General features: G+C 42.1%; 1 protein-coding gene across 1 annotated transcript in view; it reads right to left on the bottom strand.

Moving 5' to 3' along the window:
* The window catches only part of SMARCA1 (SWI/SNF related, matrix associated, actin dependent regulator of chromatin, subfamily a, member 1), a 73738-nt gene that overhangs the window by 36611 nt on the left and 11305 nt on the right, over positions 1 to 25822 (bottom strand). Inside the window, exons 4-18 of the mRNA XM_060248953.1 lie at positions 25194 to 25294; positions 24988 to 25088; positions 22844 to 23023; positions 20765 to 20920; positions 20274 to 20405; positions 18616 to 18684; positions 17867 to 17976; positions 15090 to 15316; positions 13509 to 13630; positions 11926 to 12078; positions 11224 to 11356; positions 8712 to 8860; positions 8320 to 8439; positions 2912 to 3022; positions 1444 to 1557 (exon numbers count right to left, since the gene is read on the bottom strand). Coding sequence (XP_060104936.1) covers positions 1444 to 1557; positions 2912 to 3022; positions 8320 to 8439; positions 8712 to 8860; positions 11224 to 11356; positions 11926 to 12078; positions 13509 to 13630; positions 15090 to 15316; positions 17867 to 17976; positions 18616 to 18684; positions 20274 to 20405; positions 20765 to 20920; positions 22844 to 23023; positions 24988 to 25088; positions 25194 to 25294 — 1978 coding nt within the window. The remainder of the gene's footprint in view (positions 1 to 1443; positions 1558 to 2911; positions 3023 to 8319; positions 8440 to 8711; positions 8861 to 11223; positions 11357 to 11925; positions 12079 to 13508; positions 13631 to 15089; positions 15317 to 17866; positions 17977 to 18615; positions 18685 to 20273; positions 20406 to 20764; positions 20921 to 22843; positions 23024 to 24987; positions 25089 to 25193; positions 25295 to 25822) is intronic.

The raw sequence follows: 25822 nt of genomic DNA, 5'->3' as shown, positions 1-25822 counted from the left end.
CCGCTCCCTGGCATTACATTTTACAGCACACATAGCCCAGTCCGACAAAATCCCATTTATGTCAGATCTGTCCCTCGTAACAAATCAGTTCAACACCCCTCCACTTGAACATTTTAGCTCCTCCCCCTTCTATAACACCCTCTGAAAAAGGGCAACCTGAACTCTATGCAATATTCCATATGCTGTCACACCAGGTCCATGTAAAGCTTACGATGATGGTCATTTTAATGTCAATGCCTTTCCTAATAATCCCTAGTATTTTCATCACCTCTGCATATTGAGTTGAACTTCCATTGAGATTCACCCTAGTCCTCAAAATCTGTTTCCCGATTAGTCATTAAACTCAAACCTTGTTAAGATTTCTTTTTGTCTTGTCCCAGTGGGTACTCATTTTACAATGACTGATGTCGAACCTCATGGTCCAGGGAATTCACTCTAATTTGGCTAAGAGATCCGCAGCATTGTGCCTCCCTGGTGCCTCCACAAAATATGGAAAGCAGAAGATATTTTCATAATCATTGCTAGCTGGAATTTCATACAAGCTTTGCACAGCATCCTACTGCCTTGAATCAAATGTTGCACCACACCATGCAGCACAACTAATCTGTTTGCACACATTCGGTCCTGTAACTTGCGAATCAGATGCCTCCACGATACATTCTCAGGCCTTCCTGCTTTTATCAAGCATGGACATTTATTCCTAAAATATTAATATTCATATTTCTTCTTATTGAATAAAGCAAACAGTCTTTGTATAAATTATCCAGCCATGAGGTGGTACCTTCATGGCTAATGAACAAGTCTTCTCTAAGAGCTCAACTGCACAATAGTTTAAAAAAAAAACCAAGGACCTTATAAGGATCACAGCACTGAGTGAAGGTAGAATTAACCTTTTCCTTCCATGCTGTTTTCTTGGTAGAATCCTCCTAGTAGTCCCAGTAATAAGAAAAAGAGAAGGTATATCCATCCCCTCCCCCTCCACCCAAAACAATGCTAGTAGCAGCCTAAGGGAGAAAGGCTGATTCCTACTGTCAAAATGGCAGCGCAAACTCCCCTTTCCACTGCTGTGGCCCCAAACCAAAATACTCATGGTTGCTTTTAAATATACATATATTTTTAATGCCAGGAATCATGGGTCTCCAACATAATTCCAACAAGTCTGCTGACGTAACAGAGCTTGAATCAACAGATTTTCTGAAGCCCTTCAATTAATAATGCATTTCTAACATGGCCCTCGGCTAACTAATATCTTGCTCCTGCTACATACATGCCGAAACCAAATTCAAAATAACCAAGAAGTCAAGAAACACATGATGAATCTGTGCTTTTTTCCCTTTTGCCTGAAAAACTTTCTGAATTTTGCTCCTTTACAAAATAAAGATACTAAAATACCAATATACTTTCCTTCCACTAGCAAAAAAAGTAAAATGGATCAGACGTTACCTTGTAGCCTATGGTCTTGCGGTAATACAGAATTTCTTTCTCAAGAAGCTCAAATAGCCGTGGTGGAAAGAACTGGAAATCTTGAATATTTGGCTGTTTTGGAGGTCGTGGAGCCTTGAAAGATAAATGCACATATTAATACCTTTCCATTCCAGAGTTCCCCTGATCTTGAGCAATGACAAGAAGAATGCTAAATTTGGTTCTAAAAGAAAATATGAGACAGGACTTTAGCAACCAGTAATGTTAAATTCGAACCCCTGTCTAACATCAGGTAGGGAACAGCATGCAATTAATAGTATACACTTAGGTATTAATAAAATGGTCCAGGTATATAGCGACCCATGATTTACTATGGGAAGGAGCCTGAGAGTTCCTCAAGTTCCCATGCTCTTTTCACCTGCCTCCTCTCGCCTCCCCTAAACTAACAGTTATATCCATTGTCATTCCAATGGGCAGGTTATGGTATATGCTTTTGGTCCAAAGCAGGATTCCAAACCATGACCTAAACAACTGTTAGTAACCCTATGCTGTAGGAAAAATACAAACCAGTTTGCTGGTTTGGATAAATTGGCAAACTGTGGCTCACCACAAAAATGGAAATCACTAATCTACGACCATGTGTGAGGAGGAGGAGAAGGGACTGTGCAAACGCAAAAATCTCCCCGCTGCATTCAATTAGCATCAAACTACATTTTCAGGGGTGTCAAACTCATTTGTTATGAGGGCCAGATCTGATATAAATGAGACCTTGTTGGGCCGAGCCATGTTGGACTGGGCCGTATGTGTATCTATTTAAGATTAGGCAGCAAAGATATAAACTTTATAAAGGACACAAACACAATTAAAGATTTTTAAAAAACTTAAAATAAAACATGCTTAAAAAGTTAGCACTCATTCGTTTTAAAGGTGCTTTCTTTGTATCTCTCCCATGGGAGCCAAGGAACTGGGCAAAGGAAGCTCTGGCTCTTTCCTTCCTTCCACAGAGGACCAGGAGGGGAAGAAGATTCAGCCAACAGAAGGAAAAAAGGCTTGGCTCAGTAGCTCTGCTGTGCAACTGAGAGAGCCTTGCTGGAAGTATATGTCACAATGTACTCTTTTTAATACTGTTATGCCATTAAAGGTATTTTGATTTGAGAGAACCTGGCAAAGCAAGCTCTCCCTCCTCCCCTTCCTCCCTCAGCCAAAGGAGAAAATAGACTTTGCTCTGTATCTCCTGTGCGATTGAGCATGCTGTGATGCAGAAGGAAGCAAGAGAGAAGAAGGAAACAGATAAAAGCCAGCCGCTTGGGGGCCTGATGAGAGCCCTCTGGGGGCCTAATTCAGCCCCTGGGCAGCATGTTTGACATCCCTGCCTATGATGTGCCACAGTTGAGACTGCACATTCAGGCGAAGCAACCTTTTCCTCTTTACATAACAAAGTTCTAACACAGGAAAGGTGAGCATGGATTACAAAGCTAGATTCTTTCACCTTTGGGATTTTGGGTTCACTGACACGGAGAGCTTCTCTGAAGTAGGCATCCACAGCATAGTTGGCTTTGCGCTCCCTTTTCGGGGGCTCTATCCATTCCATCATACTCAGCTGGAAACAAAAGGCAATTAGTAAGCATAAGCGGGCTCAAAAAATTTTTTCTGCAAAAGGCAGGAGAAATTGTAGCAAGTATCCTAGATACCAGTGAGTGATGGACATGTTGCTGTCAACACAGATGCTTGTTTTTAAAAACACATCTCGACAGTCAGATGTACATTACCTAAACTGCTATGTAGATATATGGTAACAATTAGGTTCAAGAGGCCTTGCTTCAGAATAGCAATATTCAACTGACATAAAAACACAAGTCGAAAGAAGAGTATTTTTTCCAATTTATCCCAAACCTTCTTGCAAGAGTGACAGTGGATGAATTGTCACAAGTGATATGTTTTGCATCCTTCTTGGCCTCATGAACAGATGCACTGGCTAGTATTAAGAAGAAAAAGATGATATTGGATTTATATCCTGCCCTATACTCTGAATATCAGAGTCTCAGAGCAGTCACAATCTCCTTTACCACCACCACCCCCACAACAGACACCCTATGAGGTAGGTGGGGCTGAGAGAGTTCTCACAGAAGCAGCCCTTTCAAAAACAACTCCTACTAAAGCTATGGCTGACCCAAGGCCATTCCAACAGCTGTAAGTGGAGGAATGGGGAAGCAAACCAGGTTCTCCTAGATAAGAGTCCATGCACTTAACCACTACATCAAACTGGCTTAAAACATAAACTGCACCTATGTTGTGATTGTGCCAACAAGTCTTTATTCCTGTCTCTCAGTGCAAGATATTATTGCATTTGGAACAGCCCAGCAAACAAGGAAAGAGATAAAGGGCTTTTCTGCATGCTTGTTTTCATTACTTGTGTGCTCATATTGGGTTGGGTTTTTTTTTTCTTTTCCACACACATTTTGCTCCTTCTAGTGGTCACTTCGATATGACATTGCTACATCTCCAGCTTATTTCCCTACATTTTCAGTGAACAGAAATAAGCTGGAGATACAGTGATGTAATATCAAAGCAACTCCTAGAGGGAGCAAAGCATGCATGAAAAAGAGGGGGGGGGGGAGATGCACTACAGGCACACAAGCCTGGAGATTTTTTTGCCATCTTCTAGGAATGGAGTAGGTGTCACTGGGGGTGCGGGGGAGGTATTTGTGAAGATCCTGCATTGTGCAGGGGATTGGACTAGATAACCCCAGAGGTCCCTTCCAACACTATGATTCTATTATTCTAAACAAGAGTGCGGAGATAGTCAAACAGGATATTACAAACATTTGAGCTAAACCTGAACTCGGCCTACAAGAAACTTCATTACTCTGGAAAGTAATAATCAGATTTACATGGCTCCTGTTAGGATTCTTTTTTATATAAACTGAGACTGACTCTTTTCGTCCAATGAATTGTCGCCACTCCGTGTAAGACCGCTGAAAGGTTTGTTTTGGGCTGCTTTTAACATATAAACCTTTAATTCACAGAACAGCAAAGAAAGGCTGGCATTTCTCTGCCATCTCCAAAAAAAGTATGTAACATTTAATGAAAGCCATTCCCACTAGTCTCATCTAACTGGGTTATGCTATAACTGACAAATAACTGTGAAATAAAGGGCCAACATTAATGGACAACAGCAATCTGTGGCTCTTCCCCCTCCCCCATTTCATTCAGCGAACTCTAGCTTCTCTCAGTATTTGACTTGAGTCCTTTCAGTTCTTCCTTAGAATCACAGAGTTGGAAGAGATCTCCATGGTCATCTAGTCCAAACCTCTGCACAAGGCAGGAAATCTACAAATACCTCCCCCTCACACCCCCAGTGACACCTGCTCCTGAGAGCCAGTTTGGTGTAGTGGTTAAGTGTGCAGACTCTTATCTGGGAGAAGCAGGTTTGATTCCCCACTCCTCCACTTGCACCTGCTGGAATGGCCTTGGGTCAGCCATAGCTCTGAAAGAGGTTGTCCTTGAAAGGGCAGCTGCTGTGAGAGCCCTCTCAGCCCCATCCACCTCACAGGGTGTCTGTTGTGAGGGGAGAAGTTATGGGAGATTGTAAGCTGCTTTGAGTCTCTGATTCAGAGAGAAAGGTGGGGTATAAATCTGCAATTCTTCTTCTTCTCTATGCCGGGGGGGGGGGGGGCCTACAGGATCCTTGGCCGGGAGAAAAACTGCTGCCTGACCTCCAAGTGGCAAACAAGGTGATACAAAAGGAAAACAGTGCTGATGTGGGTGAAGAGCAGTGTTACAGTGAAGCTAGCTCACAGTGTTTTTAGCCTCTGGCTCACACATTTTTGTCTTAGCTCAGGAAAGATGGCCTCAGAGCAAACTAATCGATGCAGCAGCCAAATCGCTCGCTCACAACTTTAATGCCAGTAGCTCACAGAGTAGAATTTTTGCTCACAACGACTCCACGGCTTAGAGGAAACATTGGTGGAGAGATCTGAAAATCCAGTTTCCCATCTATGCAGTGACTAAACCCACTCTAGGTATGATATTTCTAGAAAAATTGAAACAAAGCATGTGTACTGAGGCAGGGCAAACCCCAGAAGGAGAATGCTTGCACAACAATGTTTTTTGGAAACTTGGGGAGGGAAAAATGCTGGTTTGGGAGGCAAGGCAGATCTTAACATCCATGTGGCAGCAACCTAAATCAAACCAAGATACATTTTCGAAGGACAAGCATAGCCTGGCAAGACCTATTCTCCAGCAGGGCTTTTATTATTCTACAGCCTACTTCAGCTAGCTTTGAAGCAACGGCCCTATCAAATGGTAATCAGAAGGAGCGGGTCTTTGCCTCACCAGAGTGCTTCCTGCCTCTGAGGGCATTCGGACTATTATGTCACACTTCTGTGTCCTGCAAACATTAGGCCATTGCTTGTATAACCACATCAAAATCACTCAAAAAACAAATCAAGGAATCCTCTATGCAAGACAGTCTAGTTTGGTGATGCCCTTACAAAGTGTTGTACATAAAGTAAACAGAGGACAACAAAAAAATAACACAATTTTAAATTTATCCTAACACAAAGCATTCTTTGAAACCTGAGGGTCTTCGCCAAAAGCTTAATTTGCTTAGAGTACGGTTGCAAGAAGCTTAAATGCAGGATTCCAGTGACTTGTATGTAGAGACAAAGAGAACTATTATAATAACCAGCTTAAAGAAACAGAAGAGGACAACAAAAAAAAGGAAGAACAAGAGATCAGTTCCACAAGAGCCAAGAAATCAAAGGGAAATTTAAAGTATGGTTAGGCATCCTGAAAGATCAACACAGAAATACATTAACCGAACAAGACAAAATAAAGAAAAGATGGGGGAAATCTACTGAATAACTATACAGAAGAGATGAAAGGATGACAGATTCTTTCAAAGAATCTTTTGAAGAAAAACCTGCAGTTTTTAGAAAGTGCATTCAAAGAAATTGAGAGAAACAAACCAGCAAGGATAGATGGGTTATCAATAGAGCTATTTGAAGCCGCAGAAACTGAGTCCATCAAAACTTTAACATGAGCACGCCAGCAAATGTGAAAAACAAAACCTACAGACTGGAAATGCTCAATCTACATTGCAATTTTTTTTTAAAGGCATCAAAGACTGCAGCAACTATTACTCCATCGCATAAATTTCTCATGCGAGTAAAGTGATATTAAAAATCTTACAACAAAGACTGTTACCACATACGGAGTGAGAAATGCCAGATGTTCAAACTGCATTCAGAAAAGGAAGAGGCACTAGAGATTATATTGCAAATTTATGTTGGTTACTGGAACATACAAGAGAATTTCAAAAGAAAATCAGCTTGTGTACATAGATTACATAGCTTTTGACAGTATGTATCATGAAAGGTTGGAGCTGATCTCAGAAGAAATGGGTGTAACCAGAACATCGGACTGTGCTGATTTGCAACCCATACTCTGGACAAGGGGCTACTGTCAGAATAGAATACAGGGAAACAGAATGGTTTCCATCCGGAAACAGTGTTAGACAAGGACGTCATTTATCTCTCTGGCTCTTCAGTCTTTAGGTAGAATATATGATAAGGAAAGCTGGATTCAATTTAGATGAATGTGGTAAAAGGAACATTAACAATCTGAGATATGCAGATGACACCACAATAGTGGCAGAAAACAGAGACCTGAAACAACCACAGATAAATGTTAAAGCAGAAAGTGCCAAAGAAGGATTACAGCTGAATATCAAGACACCAAAAGTAATAACCACTGAGGAATCACACCACTTCATGGATGACAATGAAGAAAATAAAATACCACCATCTTGTGTTTTAATTAACTGTTGTGTTGTATTAATTATTATATAATGTTAATTGAGGACTGTAGGATTTTACTGTATACAAGAAAGAAAGAAAGAAAGAAAGAAAGAAAGAAAGAAAGAAAGAAAGAAAGAAAGAAAGAAAGAAAGAAAGAAAGAAAGAAAGAAAGAAAGAAAGAAAGAAAGAAAGAAAGAAAGAATTTCTGTTCCCTTGTGCTGCAAAACAAAACAGACATCTGTCCAAGTCTGGAAGAATGGGAAGAGAAACTTGTATTTATGCAGTAATGGCAAAATTGGCAATTTATGCAGTAATGGCAAAATTAACAACCTACTTGAGAAACAGATCAAGATGAAGATGATGACTGGGAGAAATATTTACTTTTTCTGTTCTGTCTTGCAAATGTAATATTTATACATATAATCCCCTTTTTCTTCTGCATTCCCTTTACATTATAGTTTGCTTTAATATATATATACACACACACACACTTATGTGTATGTGTGTGTATAGATAAAAGAAAAGATTTTCTATCCCTTGGCTCCATAACCAAAAGAGAAACTACAACCAAGAAATCAGAAGAAGACTGAGACTGGAAAGGGCAGCCATGAAAGAGCCAGAAAAAATCCGTAAGAAAGGATGCATTGCTGGCAACCAAGAGCAAGATAATCCATACCACAGTACTCCCCATTACCATGTACAGGTGTGAAAACTGGACGAAGAAAGCTGACAGGAAGAAAATAGAAATGTAGCATTGGAAGAGAGTTTTACGGATACCATGGACCACCAAAAAGACAACTAAGATCAAATCAAGCCTGAACTCTCTATAGAAGCTTAAATGACCAAACTTTGGTCACATCATGAGCAGACAAGAGTTGCTAGAAAAGGCAATAATGGAATGACAAGTCAAAGGCAGCAAGAAAAGAGGAAGACACAACATATGATCGAGGAAGCTATGACGCCCAATTTGCAAAACCTGAGCAAGGGTGTTAACAATAGGACACTTGGGAAGTCATTAATTCATAGGGTAACCATAAGTCAGATATGACTTTGAAGGCACTTCACACACACATCTGAAGCACAGAGGAAAAAATACCTTCTGTTTCCCTCGGTAATCTTCACCTTCAAAATTGTACAAGCTCATTTCTGTGTCCATTGTGAAGTTGCGAAGGGAACTCTCACCCATTTTATGCAAACGCTCATTCATTTCAGCAGTCTAAATCAAGTCACAAAAAAAGAACACAGCAGTCTTCAGGAAACTTCATTTGTTGTGGATAAAACATAACGAACAATCATAATTTTTCCCAAGTCAAAGGATGATGACTAGGCACTAACAGAATACAGAATACAAAAAGGTGTCGACTTATAAATGTTCGAATAAATATTATTACAAAAGACTGTCTGATCACCCCTGATACTGGAGCTAACACCCAGGTGGCCCAGGTACACACTACCTTTACAAATAAATATGCTCCCATATCATCTCACCTTCTTTTCACCTCTCTCCAAAATGGTGGTAATGTCTTCATCGGTCAATTCGCTGTCCTTGGAAGCAAACACGTGTGTCGCTCCGTGTCGGATCATCTGCAGCATTTCATCTTTAGCCAGTTTGTTAGACTGCTGGTCAATAAGCCTTCCTAACACAGGGAAAAGAGGGAGAGAGCTGCAGTCTAAAGCCTCTTTGTAGTGGTAAAGCTGCAGTACTGCAGTCCGAGCTATCTGCTCATGACCTGAGTTCGATCCCGGCCAAAGCTGGGTTCAGGTAGCCGGCTCAAGGTTGTCTCAGCCTTCCATCCTTCTGAGTACCCAGCTTGCTGGAGGGAAAGTGTAGATGACAAGGGAAGGCAATGGCAAACCACCCCATAAAAAGTGGTGAAAACGTTGCGATGCGATGTCACCCCAGAGTCAGAAACGACTGGTGCTTGCACAGGGGACTACCTTTACCTTTTAACACAGGGAAAAGAGGGAGAAAACGGCAGTCTAAAGCCTCTTTGCTGTTTTCAGACTGGAGACAGACAGGTGCTCCTTTCTTGCCTAATGAGAACCTTAACCCTCTAGCTATAATATAGGGAAGGTCAGAACAAGATTTCCCCCAAAGTGGAAATGCTACAGTCATCTTTGCCCCACTTAAGGTGAGGATCACATGAAGCTACTGTAATGAAATAATACAACAAGTGATTAATGGCTCCCCTACTTTCCTAAGCCACACAAAGTGAATATCAGAGTGGCACTAAGGTTCACATGAGAAATTTAACATGAGCTGGTAGTTTTAGGTGTACATACTTAACATAGAATCATAGTTGGAAGGGGCCTCGAGGGTCATCTAGTCCAACCCCCTGCGCAATGTAGGAAACTCACAAATACCTCCCCCTAAATTCACAGGATCTTCATTGCTGTCAGATGGCCATCTAGCCTCTGTTTAAAAACCTCCACGGAAGGAGAGCCCACCACCTCCCGAGGAAGCCTGTTCCACTAAGGAATCGATCTAACGGTCAGGAAGTTCTTCCTAATGTTCAGCTGGAAACTCTTTTGATTTAATTTCAACCCACTGGTTCTGGTCCTATCTTCTGGGTCTACAGAAAACAATTCCACACCATCCTCTATAGGATAGCCCTTCAAGTACTTGAAGATGGTAATCCTATCACCTCTCAGTCGTCTCCTCTCCAGGTTAAACCTGCCCAGCTCCTTCAACCTTTCCTCACAGGACTTGGTCTCCAGGCCCCTCATCATCTTCATCTCCCTCCTCTGGACCCGCTTCAGCTTGTCTATATCCTTCTTAAAATGTGGTGCCCAAAACTGAACACAATACTCCAAGCGAGGTCTTACCAGAGCAGAGTAACTTGGTCTTACCAGAGCAGAGTAACATAACTTGGATATTGTTGTAATTAACAGGAGAGCTGTCCAACTACAACAAGTGGGCAACGGCCAGCTAGAAGTAGTCAGGAACCCCTGCAATCTACCTGAATCCAGTTCCAACTGAGGACTCTCCCAACCACTACCATCCCTCCTGCTGCCAAACACTACCAATACGGCCAAAGGGAAAACTTCAACCAGTCCAGCACACATATCCATCATGCCTGGGTCTACTTCAGCTGAGAATCTCTTTCCCCTGAGGCACATTTGGTATTCAATGCTGGAATTTGTGTTACATTTTGAATCCTGAGCCAATTTTGGGTTGAAAAGCAGGATAAAACTGTACTAAATAACTGTCACGTATCCTGAACTACTTTTTTATCATCATGTTTTTAGAGCAGGAGCCTTACGAGATGTCTAAGGCCTTGGGGAATGTATATCACTTGCGAGTTCCACAATGCTCTCCCCAACATCAATATATTTAAAGCCTAGTTGGTAATAAATAGGCGGGCTCATACAACATTTCATAGACAGAAAATTGCAGCTATTTTAGTGCTTTTACCCACTTGAGAACTAAAATGGGCTGCAATTTGCTTTTTTTTAGAAACTAACATTAATGACAGTGAAGATTCAGATTAAACTTAAGTTTCCCTATCCATAGGAAAGTCCTATTAGTTTTGAGGACTTCCTGACTGAGTGAGAATAGGGGAAAAAAATGCCACAACAGGGACTCATTTTATTGCAAATCAATATTTGCTTGGATAACATCTCACTCGTTTCATGCAAAAAAATTATGTGATGTCATTACTGTTTTTTTTTTTTCTGGAGGAATAACAAGGAGGGGAATATATAAATAAAAAATGAAAGAACAGAAATTAAAAGTGAGGTCTTAGACGTATAACTGCAAAACACTCCACCCACCCTACAACATTCTCTCTCAGACTGTCCCATCCCTCACTCTGGGTGCCTGGGGTTCAAAGGCCCTCCCCAAACAGCTTCTCCCTGCTGTAGGACTGAGGAGGAGCCTCTAGAATGGTCCCCCCAAATGCTTGTGGAGCTCCAGAAGTGGTGCTGCTCCCAATACTGGTATTCTCAAAAAATGGATAAAGAGCATTCCAGCCACAAAACACACATCACGCAGTTATACCTTGCTGTATAACTATGGAGTCCAGCCTCAGTTTGATCTCAGCTCTCTCCACAATCCTCTCTTCAACAGTGTTGTCAGTGATAAGTCGGAATACCCGCACTGGCTTCTTCTGTCCAATACGATGTGCACGGTCCTAATGGCAACAACAGCGTTTTAAAACAACACATTAGGTGCAGTCGTAACTGACAAAAACATCGCAAGAGGCAAGGTTGGGCTTAAGGCTATTTCAGATCAACTGTGCTCTTCCTTCAGTCTGATCCCAAAAAGCTAGAGCTGCACTGCTAGCTGGCACCTTTTCACCCTCAATGCTCTAGTCTAGCGCCTGCCACATGATCCTTGTTTGATGCAAGTCCTGTTCATTGTCCATTCTCAGACCCCCTTCCTTCGTGGTCTGTGAAGCAGTATCTGTGGCCATGTCAAAAGCAGGTCGTCGTCATCATTCCATATTCAGTGCATGATCCAGCACTGGAACTCCTGCATCTGCCTGTGCTCTATGGAGTGTATCTGGGCTATGGGTTAATTCTCAGATGTTGCTCTCACAACTGCCACAGATTGGGAGTGGGGGGGGGGGGGGGGAAGGATTTTGGCTGTGTTTGTTCTAAGCCCACCTCTCAGCTCCAGAGGTATATCCAACCCAGTGCTGATTGCCTGATGCCTTGGAGGTGAGAAGAGCTGCCTGAGACGTGCTAAAAGGTCACTCACCATGGCTTGCAGGTCAACCTGTGGATTCCAGTCAGAATCATAGAGGATCACGACGTCTGCCGTTGCCAAATTAATCCCCAAGCCTCCGGCTCTTGTACTTAGCATAAAAATAAACTTCCTGCTGTTGGGGGCGTTAAAAGTGTCAATTGCTTCCTAAAAAGAGAAAAACGTATTTTATTAGAATAGCAGCAATTTCTTGAAGAGAGTGCTTTCATCTACTATTAAAAAGAAGTTATTTAGCCTGTTTCCATGGCAAGCTGTAGGGCTAAATGGAACCAAGATAACAATAGAGCAATCCAAAATTATTTCCTTCAAGAACACTATCTGAGCAAAGAGAACACCTGAGCCGCACTTTCCTTTTGCACTGCTGCTTTCTACTATCATTATGGTTTGTTTTTCCACCCCACACTTCCTCCAGGGACTCCAACGGGGCTCCCTATTATTCCCCACAATAATGCTGTGAGGTAGGTTAAGCCGCAAATCAGGTAATGACTGAATGGAAATTTGAAGCAGTTCCATTCTGACACTCTCACTGCTACAACATGGAGACTCGTTCACATCGCCTTTTGTCTTTTTTTTTTTTAACAAATGCACCCTTTGCTTATTTTCCCTTCCTTCGACTCCATAAATTCATAATAGAAAGCTGGATGGCGCGAAAGTAACACAAGAGAAAATTCAATAATTGTGGATCAATCTCTGTTTAGAAGTACCGTTGCCAACCTTCAGGTAGGGGGCTGGACCTCCAGACGGCAAAGATTAGCTCCCCTGCAGAAAATCCAAGCAAAACCACCGTGCAAACACAACATGCATCAACAATAATAAAGTGTCCAAAGAATTTATAAAGATACCCCAAATACACAGGAAGTGTATTTCATGAGGGGATGGATTCCACAACAATTTTCAAAACACCCTACAGACTATAAATTGCAGAAAGTCTCAGAACAACCAGCAAATTCCACAGAACAATCAGCACAGTCAACAACCATCTTCCTTATCTTCAAACCCCTTCCAACCTTCCCAGCAATTAACACAGAACAATGGTCACATTCAACAGCCAGTTTCCTTATCACTACCCTTCCAGGAAGCCCCACCAAACAATGGGCACATCCACAAACCAATTGCCCTTTCATCACTCCCCCTCCAGCCTACAAATAGCAGCTCTCCAGCAGCCCTGGCCCCACTCAATGCACAGCAGCCAAGAAGGTCTGAGCGCCTGCTCCAGCTGCAACGCCACTGAGGATGTTCTCCGCAGCTGAGAACGAAACGTCTGGAAGGAAAACTTTCTCCAGTAGAACACGGCACTTGAGCCCGAAAGATTCTACAAACCCTAATTTTCAAGAGCTTGTGCCTTTTGGAAACTGAATATGTCTTAGTTTGATGGCATTGTTGTGAGTTTACAGGTTGGCTCTTGGATGAAGCTTGTTTCCGAAACGTGGTATATCAAGTCGACAAAGATGGCTAGATGGGAAATACAAATGTAAGCTGAGGAATGACCTCTCACTGCATAAGAGCCACAGGGCAGCTACTGACCAGCCTCCAAACTGCCACTGGGGATAGGAAGTAACCATATCAATCTATCTCACCTCCCGCTCTTCATGTGGTGTCTGCCCATCCAGCCGGCAATACTCATAGCCCCGCCACATGCAATAATCTTCCAGTATATCCAGCAAACGGGTCATCTGGCTAAAAATAAGAACTCTAGAACCTGTGAGGAACAAACAACGATAAAAGTAAATTTTATAACACCCACTGGCAGAACATTTCCCAAAATACACTACTAGCCGAGATAGCTCCCAAAGTCTATGTTTGTGACCCTTTGGGGCCTTTGGGGCATGTTGAATTACAGGGAGAAGGCAAAAAGATGGTGGTGAGCAAATGTTTGCAGATGTTCCCCCTTCTGCTTCACCTGGATACTGAGTCCCTAGCTAAACCGCTTGATCATTCTTCTCATGCTTTAGAAGAGATCGGATTTCTATCCTACCCTTCACTCAGAGTGGCTTAAAATCTCCTTCCCTTCCTCCCCCCACAACAGACACCCTGTGAGGTAGGTGAGGCTGAGAGAGCTCTTTCAAGAACTGCTCTTGAGAGAACAGCTCTGAGAACTGTGACTGACACAAGGTCACCCAGGAGTTGCATGCAGAGGAGTGAGGAATCGACCCCTGTTCTCCAAGTTAGAGTCCACCACTCTTAACCACTACACCAAACTGGCTGTCTTTCGAAGCCCCTCTTCACTATCTTCTTACTATCCATCCATATTTCTACTGAATATTCCCTGAATATCTTTACCAACTGACAGAACATCTCTAGCCTGAAGCACTCTATGACCCGAGGTGGCTGCTTAAAGACATTCACCTCCGGCACAACAGTGCTCATCTCACCCAGACCACCCCTCATTGGGTCTTCTACTTCCTCTACGATTCTTCTTCCATCATACTAAAAGCGGCTACCTTGCATTTCCTGCTCCCCCACTCCAGGTCCTCTGCCACAGAAAGAAGTCTGCCCTGCACATTCCACCCTCCAAGGCCACAAATGTAGCAATGGTTTTCTCATCACCAGGTCTTGAAATTTTCAACTCCTCTCTATTCTCCCCTCCCCGGCTTTTCAGCCTCTAAAATGTATTTATTTGCTTCATTTATGCTGTCTTTCTCTCTGATTAGGACCCAAAGTGGCTTATGTCATCTCTGCTCCATTTTATCCTTGCAACAACCCTTTGCGTGACTGGCCCAAGGTCACCCTGTAAACTTCCACGGCAGAGTAGGAATCTGAACTTGGGTCTCCCGGATGCTAGTCTGAAATTCTAACCACTACACCAATTTCTATGCATCCACTCCACTCTTGCAGGGATCTTGAGAAGGATGCAAAGTGTGCAGTTGATGTACAAAAACATACTGAATGCCACCACGGGGTATTTGCTGCTGGAAACCAGTCCCTTTCTCTTAAGGGCGGTAAGCAAGGCTCTCTCTTGCCGCAGATGTTCCTTTAAGACTCCACGGTATTCTTCACCAAAGGAATATAGTAAAAGGATGTACTCAGGGACATTGTGAGGTGAGAGCTAATGCCATTCTTTAATGCCAAGAATCAAACGTAAAGGTCAAGATTTTCCCCTTCCCAACTGTGTCCCAAACTGCAGCCAATTCATCCCATACGATTCAGTAATTCCTTACCCTGTTCTTTGAGCTTTGACAGCAATTTATCGAGGGCCACCATTTTGCCACTGTTGGTCACAAGGTGCGTATCAGTGGTATAAGGAGGACCCGGCTCCGCCCCATCGAAGAGATAGGGGTGATTACAACATTTCCGCAGCTGCATCAGAATGTTCAGCAACCGCATCTTATCCATCTTTCCAGCTGAATTCAGGATGTCAATATCTTTCATCAGGATCTTTGTATACCTGTAGTAACATTGGCAATTTATGAACAACGGTTTGCTGTTAAAGCCACAAACATGTATATATGAATCGTGTGCGTCTTTACTCAAAAGAAAGTACTATTTAACTCAAGGGTGTCGAACTCATTTGTTACGCGGGCTGGATCTGACATAAATGAGACCTCGTTGGGCCGGGCCATGGCAGGTTGGGCCAGGCCATGTGTGTATCTGTTTAAGATTAGATAGCAGAGACATAAACTTTATAAAGGACACAAACAGAATTTTTTAAAAAATTTAAAACATGCTTAAAATGTTAGCACTCATTGGTCTTAAAGATGCTTTCTTTGTATTTCTCCCAAGGGATCCAGGCAACTGGGCAAAGGAATCTCTGGCTCTTTCCTTCCTTCCCCAGGGGACTGGTGGGGGAGGAGCCTCAGCCACTAGAAGGAAGTGAGGCTTGGCTCAGTAGCTCTGCTGTGTGATTCAGAAAGCCTGGAAAAGCAAGCTCTGCCTTTCTCCCCAAGGGAGGAGCTTCAGTCAATGAAGAAAATAGAGTCTTTGCAAGCCTTCCAAAGCAAGCTGTGACGCAGAAGGAAGCGAGAGAGAGGGAGAAGGAAGCAGACAACAGCCAGATGCTCGGGGGCCTGAAAGGAGCCCTCCAGGGGACTGATTTGGCCCTCGGGATGCGAGTTTGACACCCTTGATTTAACTGGAACAAACTTACAAATAAGTGTGTGTGAGAGTCTGGTATGTTAGGATCAAACTGCACAGAAACCAAAAGTGATGGTGGGAAAGTCAAGTCAACCTCGCAGGGTTTTCATCAAGACAAGAGGTGGTTGCCATTGCCTGCCTCTGTATAGCACTTATGGACTCCTTGGTGTTCTCCCACCCAAGTACTAACCAGGGCCGATGCTGCTTAGCTTCCGAGATTTGATGGGATCGGGCTAGCCTGGGCTATCCAGGCCAGGGAAACGGAAAGTACTCTAACATAAATTTGAGAATTCTTTAGCACTAGCTGTAAGCCTATCAAGAATCATAGTTGCAGAAGGGAAGTAGTATTGGTAAGGAAGGGAAGGCCAAACTCAGACCACATTAGAAGGAAGGACGAGTATGCCAAACCAGACATAAGCACAGTCACATGGGAAACATCCTTCTGGATCCAAATGAATTTACCCCCAAAGTGCTTATTTCAACCAAGGATGAGTGGAGAAGGGAGGAAAATGCCCCCTTGGCATTGGAGAGACAGAAGTTTCTATTACCAGCTCAGGTCAAGCATGGTCCAGAAGCCTAATTCACAATGGCTGATGCTAGGCAGCCATGCAGCACAACAGACACTGAGACACCCAACACACAAGCACATGTATTCCCAGCTAATTCTTGGGTTGGGAGAAGGGAATGCATCTCTGACACACTATCTCATTCTCTTCCTTTTCCTCCACCTTCCTAAATATTAATTCTCAGCTCCCAGTCAAAAAATCAGGAAACCAGCTTTATCGTATATGTTTAGCTAAGGGTCCATGGATATATACCAAGTGCACCTCTCTCCAAAAATTCCCACATTCTTGTCCCTCTGACAAGCTCACAGTACAACACAGGAACAGACTTTTGGAAACTGCATTTTTTAATTATAATTATTAACAATATTTAACACACACAAATATATATACACCCCATCAGGGCTTTTTTTGGTAGAAAAAAGCCCAGCAGAAACCTATTTGCATATTAGGCCACACCCAACTGCGTTCCTGTGCATTCCTGCTCAAAAAAAGCCCTGTGCCCCATCAATCAGAGTTTGGATCAGATCGTACAACAGGACAAGTTTCTAGACACCACTATATAAATACATGATTGACACCACGGTACAATAAAACCCCACCCACTACAACGCATCTCTTCATGCTTCCAGATACCACCGTGAGCCAAGTAATGTGTTATAGCAGCATTTACTCCAAATCCTCGGACAGAGAGCCGCACATCAAGTATTACGGAACCCACACAATTAAATGAAGAAACAGACTGCCAAAGCCAGATGGGTCACCAGAAATATCCTGCTAAAAGACAGGCCATCGAAAGTTAACAGAATGCCACAGCTTGTCACCAAGAGGTCCCAGCTTAAAACAGCCCAACACATCTGCAATGATCTATAGCCAGTGTTCCCAACATGATGCCCACAAGTGCCAAGTCAGCTGGTGATACCTTTCCTGGTGCCCACCAAGTGACTTTAGAAAGTGGGCTGAGCTAGATTGAGCTTTTGCCGAACAAGGCTTCTGACTGGCCACTGAAGATTTAACTGACATTGCCTTGACAACAGCTGCCACTCCAACACAAGGATCTTCACTGTGTGACTGAAGGCAAGGTGAGCAGCCATTTTGCGGCTGTGCTCAACATGGTGTGTCAAAATTCCAAAGGTGCCCACGGGCTCAAAAAGTTTAGAGACCCCTGATCTACAGCCCTCCTGGATAACTGTATTCCCCCCCCTCAGACTTTGGGGAACAGATCTTTCCTTACTGAGAAACAAAAAACAACTCCTTACCAACAAATTTAAAATACAAGGAAGACAAAAAAGATTCCTTACCATTCTCTCTGCATTTTGCTGAGTCCCAAATAAATTTTTACTTCTTTTTTGGGAGGCAAGCTCTTTTCCACTTCCGCTTTTATGCGCCGCAACAAAAATGGCTTCAAAACCTAAGTACCAACAATTTTTACAGGTTGTCACAAGCCTTGGTTAATATATTCAGTGCCTTGATAGTTAATTCTGACAAAACCCTGGGCTTCTTACTCTGCCTTTTGCCCTCCTAATTAATTGCAGTGGCTTGTCTCATTTCTTCACAGTCAGGGACAGAGGGGGGCGCTTAGGGAGAGGGTTTCACTCTGCCGCCTGTTGGTATATGCGCCCCTTCACACAGCTGGTGCAGAGTTTGGGGCTGGGTTGTCATCAGTATGCTGATAATACCCAGCTGTATCTGTTGGTGGCCAGCCAGCTGGACACCGCCCCAAATGACCATTCGTTCTTTCTGAAGTCTTACATTTGGACTGGTGAAATTATTAACTTACTGAATACATAATATGAATAGGAAATCTGCGTCAACCTAAGCAATTTGCTTTCAGGAAAGACACATCCCCTGTCCCAAAAGCAATGCTAAATCAGATGTAAACTAATGAACATTATCACTGGAATTCAGCAAATACTGGCTTATTTTTCATTACTATACTTTGTTTCTCAGATAATTTAAATTTTCTGTACAATATGTTTTTATACCAGCTAGGACAACGGAATGAGTAAACCTCTTATTTTACTGCAGCAAAGAAAGCCATTGTACTTACTGCATGAAGTCGTTCTACAAGTTTTTGGTCACCAAGACAGTTTTTAGTGTCAAACCATGAGTCAAAGTCCTGTAGGTTTAAAAAAATATTATGTGTAGTGATTTTGTTGTTTTCAATTATCTAAAATTAGTGCAAGAAGGTATTTTAAAAGAGAGCTATATACATTTCCCATCTAGGTCTTAAAGTCAATAGGCTGTTCGACCAGAAAAAGATAGCAGTGTAACAAAAAAGTTATTGCTTTTCAATATTCATTAAAAACAAACAACATTTAATTGCAGCAACTATATATTTACGCACATCTGATGTTATACCAAAATCCAAGCCCACTAACTGAGTCAATGAGTGATAGTTAAAAGAATTAACAGGCCTTTTATACAGATGAGGATGTAGAAATTTCCTTTTCAGATCCGAACAGATTACACAGGAAAAGAAGAAATGACAGAGCCGTATATTACATAAGAGAAGCCATGTTGGATCAGGCCAATGGCCCATCCAGTCCAACACTCTGTGTCACATAAGAACATAAGAGAAGCCATGCTGGATCAGGCCAGTGGCCCTTCCAGTCCAACACTCTGTGTCACATAAGAACATAAGAGAAGCCACGTTGGATCAGGCCAGTGGCCCATCCAGTCCAACACTCTGTGTCACATAAGAACATAAGAGAAGCCACGTTGGATCAGGCCAGTGGCCCTTCCAGTCCAACACTCTGTGTCACATAAGAACATAAGAGAAGCCATGTTGGATCAGGCCAATGGCCCATCCAGTCCAACACTCTGTGTCACACAATGGCAAAAAATTTTATATATACACACACACTGTGGCTAATAGCTAGTGATGGACCTCTGCTCCGTATTTTTATCTAAACCCCTCTTGAAGGTGGCTATGCTTGTGGCTGCCACCACCTCCTGTGGCAGTGAATTCCACATGTTAATCACCCTTTGGGTGAAGAAGTACTTCCTTTTATCCGTTTTAACCTTTCTGCTCAGTAATTTCATCGAATGCCCACGAGTTCTTGTATTGTGAGAAAGGGAGAAAAGTACTTCTTTCTCTACTTTCTCCATCCCATGCATTATCTTGTAAATCTCTATCATGTCACCCCGCAATCGACGTTTCTCCAAGCTAAAGAGTCCCAAGCGTTTCAACCTTTCTTCAGAGGGAAAGTGTTCCAGCCCTTTAATCATTCTAGTTGCCCTTTTCTGGACTTTCTCCAATGCTATGATATCCTTTTTGAGGTGCGGCGACCAGAACTGCACACAGTACTCCAAATGAGACCGCACCATCGATTTATACAGGGGCATTATGATACTGGCTGATTTGTTTTCAATTCCCTTCCTAATAGTTCCCAGCATGGCGTTGGCCTTTTTTATTGCAGACGCACACTGTCTTGACATTTTCAGTGAGATCTACCACGACCCCAAGATCTCTCTCTTGGTCAGTCTCTGCCAGTTCACACCCCATCAACTTGTATTTGTAGCTGGGATTTTTGGCCCCAATGTGCATTACTTTGCACTTGGCCACATTGAACCGCATCTGCCACGTTGACGCCCACTCACCCAGCCTCAACAGATCCCTATCACAGATTACCTATCACATTTTATCCTATCCTCTCTCATAAAGAGTATATAAAAACAATACTTTAAAGCCCATTCCAGCTTTACCTCAGCAGAATTAAAGACGTCAGGCAGAAGAAAGTTGAGCAAAGCCCACAGCTCATGAAGATTATTCTGCAAAGGAGTTCCTGTTAGTAGCAAGCGATTTGTTGTCTTGAACTCACGGACAATCTCAGATAGCTAAGAAAACATTAAAAGAACTTTATTACCACCATACAAAAAGTTCCATTTTTTACAAATGGAAGTTGAAAGTAATTCAATATTAGGCTATTAGTTATTTTACCTACCTGATATTGTTTTTAATTCCATATGAATAAAACAGCTCTGATAGTTGTTGTTTTAAATTCTACTTTTTCTACCTATCATTCCAGGGGGGGGGGTGGCGTGTCACAATGCACTCTTTTAAATTTTTGGCAATGTACCAACAAGTTTTCCTTTCCCAAAACATCCCACATCACACACATACCCCAACCCCCAAGGTATTCACTGCTCCAGCTGTTATGACATGAATTAACTATAAAAAACAAACTAAAGCTTACCTTAGATTTTTCATTCTTTATGCGATGGGCTTCATCGATCACCAGGTACCTCCAGTTAAATTTTTTGAAAACAGATTTCTCTTTAATTACCATTTCATATGAGGTCACACAAACATCCCACTCTCCGGGCATCATAACATCACGGATGAAAGCAGCCTAGTGAAAAACAAAGGCAGTAAACACTTCTCAGCAAGGTAGGACTGGCAGCAAGTACAAGTTATAAAATTCTATGCCCTTCTTCACTTGCCTGCAGATCTGTTATTCTCTTTGAATTATGTAAAGCATTCAGTACCTGAAGCATATCATACATGCTAACAGCTGTCAGAAAATTTGGCAAACACCAGGATCATATATAGAATCTTCAAGAAATCAATGGCTGTCCGAGGTATACAATTTACAGTGCAATCCCGTGCAGTTATGCCATCCTAAACCTGTTATAATCAACCTCTGCACAGGACTGCACTGTTATTAAAATTAACTTCATTAATGGCCGAGGACCTGCCTACCTTAGGGACCGCCTCTCTCCACATATTCCCCAGAGAGCACTAAGATCTAGCTCCCAAAGTTTTTTAAGGATCCCTGGACCAAAGGAGGCCAAACTGAAAGCAACGAGGGAGCAAGCCTTCTCTATAATGGCCCCCCACTGGTGGAATCAACTACCGGAGGAAGTGCGAGCCCTGCGGGACTTTAATCAGTTCCGCAGGGCTTGCAAGACCACCCTCTTTCTGCAAGCTTATAAGGAACCCTGAATGCGATATCTAGCCATCGGAATATACCTACTGAATATAGCACCTTAATTTATTGTAGTTTTAAATTTTATGTAACTGTTTTAATGTATTTATTAACTGTATTTTACAATTGTTTTATATAATATCATGGTATAGACCATGTCCTGTTAGCCGCCCTGAGTCTGCTTCGGCGGGGAGGGCGGGATATAAATAAAATTTATTATTATTATAAGATCTTCACAAAGATTCAATTAGTAACATAGGGATATGTGTCTAGCTTTTCTGAGGGGCTAGTAAATCCATATGACTTAATTCTGAGACCTACAAATATGCTTACTGTATTTGGGAGGGGGGGGTTAATACCATTACTGTATTTTTGTGTTATCAGGTTAGTATTCTGAAAGAAATAAAAGTAATGCAGTAATAAAAGTAATGCAGGACATCAAACTCATTTGGAGACTACTGCCACAGCCAAGACCAAGATGGGTGTGTTGGTCTGTCTGCAGAAGTAAAAAAAAACAGGGGTCTAGCAGTACCTTAAAGACTAACAACATCTGTGCCACAGTATGAGCTTTCATGAGCAGCGACTCGTGAAAACTCATACCTTGCCGCAAATTTTGTTAGTCTTTAAGGTGCTTCTGGTAGGGATGGTCACAAATAGAAATTCATGACAGGTCTCCCTTCCAAACTTCCAAGAACTTTTGAAGCATTTTGTGGCAGTTCATGGAAAGAGCAGAAAGCAGGAGTTTAAAGGGATTCAGAGTCCCTTTAAACCCGCTTTCTGTTCCCTGTGAAAGCCACAAAAACAGGTGAACAGCATGTGCTCCCTGCTGCTCAGTTGTTTTTCAGACAGCCCAAAACAACCAAGTGGTGGAAAGTGCCTTCCCACTGCTCACCTGTTTTTCAAGCTTTCTGCAAACCTTGTTTAAAGGGATTGTGGTCCCTTTCAACAGGGTTTGGGGGGACATGAACCAGTTCATTTTGCAAATTGTTCAGTTCAGTTCAGCTCAGAATGCATTTTTCCAGTTTGTGCCCATCCTTAGCTGCTGGACTCTTGCTCTTTTCTACTATCAGGAAAAAAAGAACTACCTTTAATCCTCAGAAAGGAAAAATTCAAGCTCCATAATGAGTCACCCCAGGATCCTAAACGTTCCAAGCAAATGCTATACGATTTTGCAAAATTTCTAAAAGAATCTGAGAGTATATTAGAATAATTTCATCTACAACTTGCACCTACAACCTACATTCCACATATATTGAGTTACACAAGAGGGGGGAAGGTTGTATTTCAGAGATATCACTCTGACTTGCAAATTGCAATGTTGTTAGAGTGATCTGTGCTCTTACTCACTCGAGCATCCTTGTCTCCAATTAGACAAACGGCACGTAAGGAAGGAACCCAGCGTTTAAATTCATTCATCCAGTTGTGTAAAGTTGACTTGGGAACCAGAACCATGTGGGGCCCAGGAATGTTTCGATAATGCTTCAGATAGCCTAGCAAAGCGATGGTCTGCAAAGTCTTACCTAGACCCTATAGATAAAAAATAACAACAATGTTATGCAACACTGCTAGCAGCACTGAACTAATTTCCATTTATATCTGTGCACGAAAAAAATCTATCACAATAAAGTATGGACTAGAAATCTGCCATAATTTCAATATATTATGATATGTAAATTACCATTCTAGTTAGAATTTGTTTAGAGATTATAAAACTACCGCTTCTCATAAGCATTCTTCTGTGTATACATGAAATACTACAGATAATTAAATTTTAATTACAGCTAGCTCTGAGCTGTGCTACTACTGAATGTTTTGAGCCTCAGCCTGTACTATTACTATTCATTATGCATTTTCTCCCAGAATTAAACAAAACTCTTCTTCCCTGACTATTTGAGATGCCTGCAGATCCATTAATTTCTTACTCATTAATTTCTTGCATGGGATCTTACTCAGTTCCGCAGGGCCTGTAAGACGACCCTCTTCCAGTTAGCCTACGCCTGACTGGATAATGTAGCTTTCTAGATTTCTGTGATACTGTATAGTTTTAATGTTAAAAATTTTAAGGTTTTTAGGTTTTTAAATGTTTGATTTTAAATGTAATAACTTTGTTCCGATTTTATTGTTTTATTGTTTGTTGTAAGCCGCCCTGAGCCACTCGTGGGAAGGGCGGGATATAAATCCCGGAATAAATAAATAAATAAATAAATAAATAAATAAATAAATAAATAAATAAATAAATAAATTTTTAACATCTGGAAAAGAGATGCACCCTCCACAGAACAATGGGAGATCAAAAAGTGCACATTCTAATTATATAGCCAGTGTGATGTAGCAGTTAAGACTAGGATCTGGGAGACCTAGGCTGAGATCACACACACTAAATAATGTGCTTTCAATCCACTTTCAATGTACTTGCCTTGGGAACAGTAAAATACAGCTGGAAAGTGCACCAAAAGTGGGTTGAAAGGGCGGTATTTAGTGTGTGTGTGATCGCAACCCTGGATTCCAATCCCCACTCTGCTATGGAAGCTTGCTGGGTGACCTTGGGCTGATTCCATGCTCTCAGCCTAACCTCTCTCATAGGGTTGTTGTGAGGATACAACTGAGGGGAGGAGAACAATATAAGCTGCTTGGAGGACCCATGGGGAGGGGGTGTTTTCCAAAGAAAGCAATTAAATAAACAGTATTCATTCCATTCATCTGTCCTATCTTATTTCCAAGTGAGGTTACTGCCCCTGACCCAGTGAAAAGTTCTTTGCAACCACAGCCAATGCTGTGAATTCCTACATCCAATCTGCAAAATCAATGTGAGAGTTGCCGTTCATTTCAGCAGGATATGGACTGCATCCTGAGGACACCATCCCCAATTCACTTATTCTTGTGTGATCTTATTAGCAGACTGGTCAATGGCCATTTCAGTCTTGCCACTTTCACCTGAATGCCTTGTGACTTATTGGGAATCACAAAAGTTACAGAAAAGTGTGATAAAGAGAGTTTGGCCACATCTTCTCTCCAACAGCTACCTAAATGGACAATAACTTATGGGCAAACAACTCTATATTTTAAATACTGACTTAAAACCATCTGAACTACCACAAGGAAGTGGGATGCAGACCACTGTCTAAAACTGTACTTTACTTTCAAGAGAGCTTTAAAAATGTTTGGAGGTTTGACAAGAAAGCCACTTATTAAAAGAAGCTGGGCATTGTGGCAAATGATATCTGTGTGGGCTTCACTCTGGGTGCAATCACACTAAAGCGTTCTGCAAGTGGATTTTTGCAATTCTTACACAGTAAAAATCCAGTTGCAAAACGCATTATTTAGTGTAGTGTGAATGCAACCCCCGATTCAGATTTATTTCTCCCCAATTTGCATGCAAACTACCATAACCTTCCTGGCTTATGCTTCCACCTTTGAGAACAACCTTGCCCCAAGAAGGACACATCTTTCCCACACCAGGAAAACACACATTCAGAAAACAGCCTGCTTACCATTTCATCTGCCAAAATGCCATTCACACCATTTTCGTACAGGGAGATCATCCAGTTCAAACCTCTAACCTGGTAGTCTCTTAATGTACCTCCTTTAACATCTTCAAAAAAAACAAACAAACATAAAATGTCATTTAGATATCTAAACTCTTGGTTTACACCAGAGCCATCTAAACAAACAGAGAGTTATCGGTGAATGTACTCACAAGAAGGAGATTCCTCAAATCGGACGCACACATTGGAGGTTTTCCGGCTCTCGGAAAGAAGTTCTTCATCCTCCTCTTGCTCTGTGCGCCTGTGGCGATAACTGCAAAAGAAATGGGGAAACTACACTCCCGCTCATGTGCAAAGTAAGCGCTCTTGACCAGGATCCTTCTGCATATTAATTATGCAAACTGGATTTCTCTCGACATTCAGATCATTATTGGTTGTTATGCCGCGCTCCATAAGTACACAGGGCTGTTTCCCATAACTTTGATAACAACGGTGTTCAGCTATAACCGTCAATGACTATCAACAGACGCTTTTGACAGGCCAAGTCCAACATGAGGCACCCATACGGATGTGTATGCGCATTTAACCAAGGCCTCATTCTCACTTGAGAAATTAACCTGTTTCTGGGCTTCACCTCTTCGCACTGCTCACCTGATGGAATGTGCTTCTGTAGAAACGCCCACATGTAGAAAACAAGCAGGTCGAGAAGAAGTATTTTAACCTAGCCTCCCCCCTAACATGTTCTTTTCAGTCTGTTCAATGTACAACACAATCTGTTCAACGTACAATAGGATTTATAATACATCTCAATACGATTCCCATGTCTAATTCCAGGTCAAAA

This window comes from Heteronotia binoei, chromosome 11, assembly GCF_032191835.1.
Source record: "Heteronotia binoei isolate CCM8104 ecotype False Entrance Well chromosome 11, APGP_CSIRO_Hbin_v1, whole genome shotgun sequence".
NCBI classification, from domain to species: Eukaryota; Metazoa; Chordata; class Lepidosauria; order Squamata; family Gekkonidae; genus Heteronotia; species Heteronotia binoei.
The sequence above is the reverse complement of the archived record's forward strand: the minus strand, read 5'-3'. Positions and strand labels throughout refer to the sequence as shown.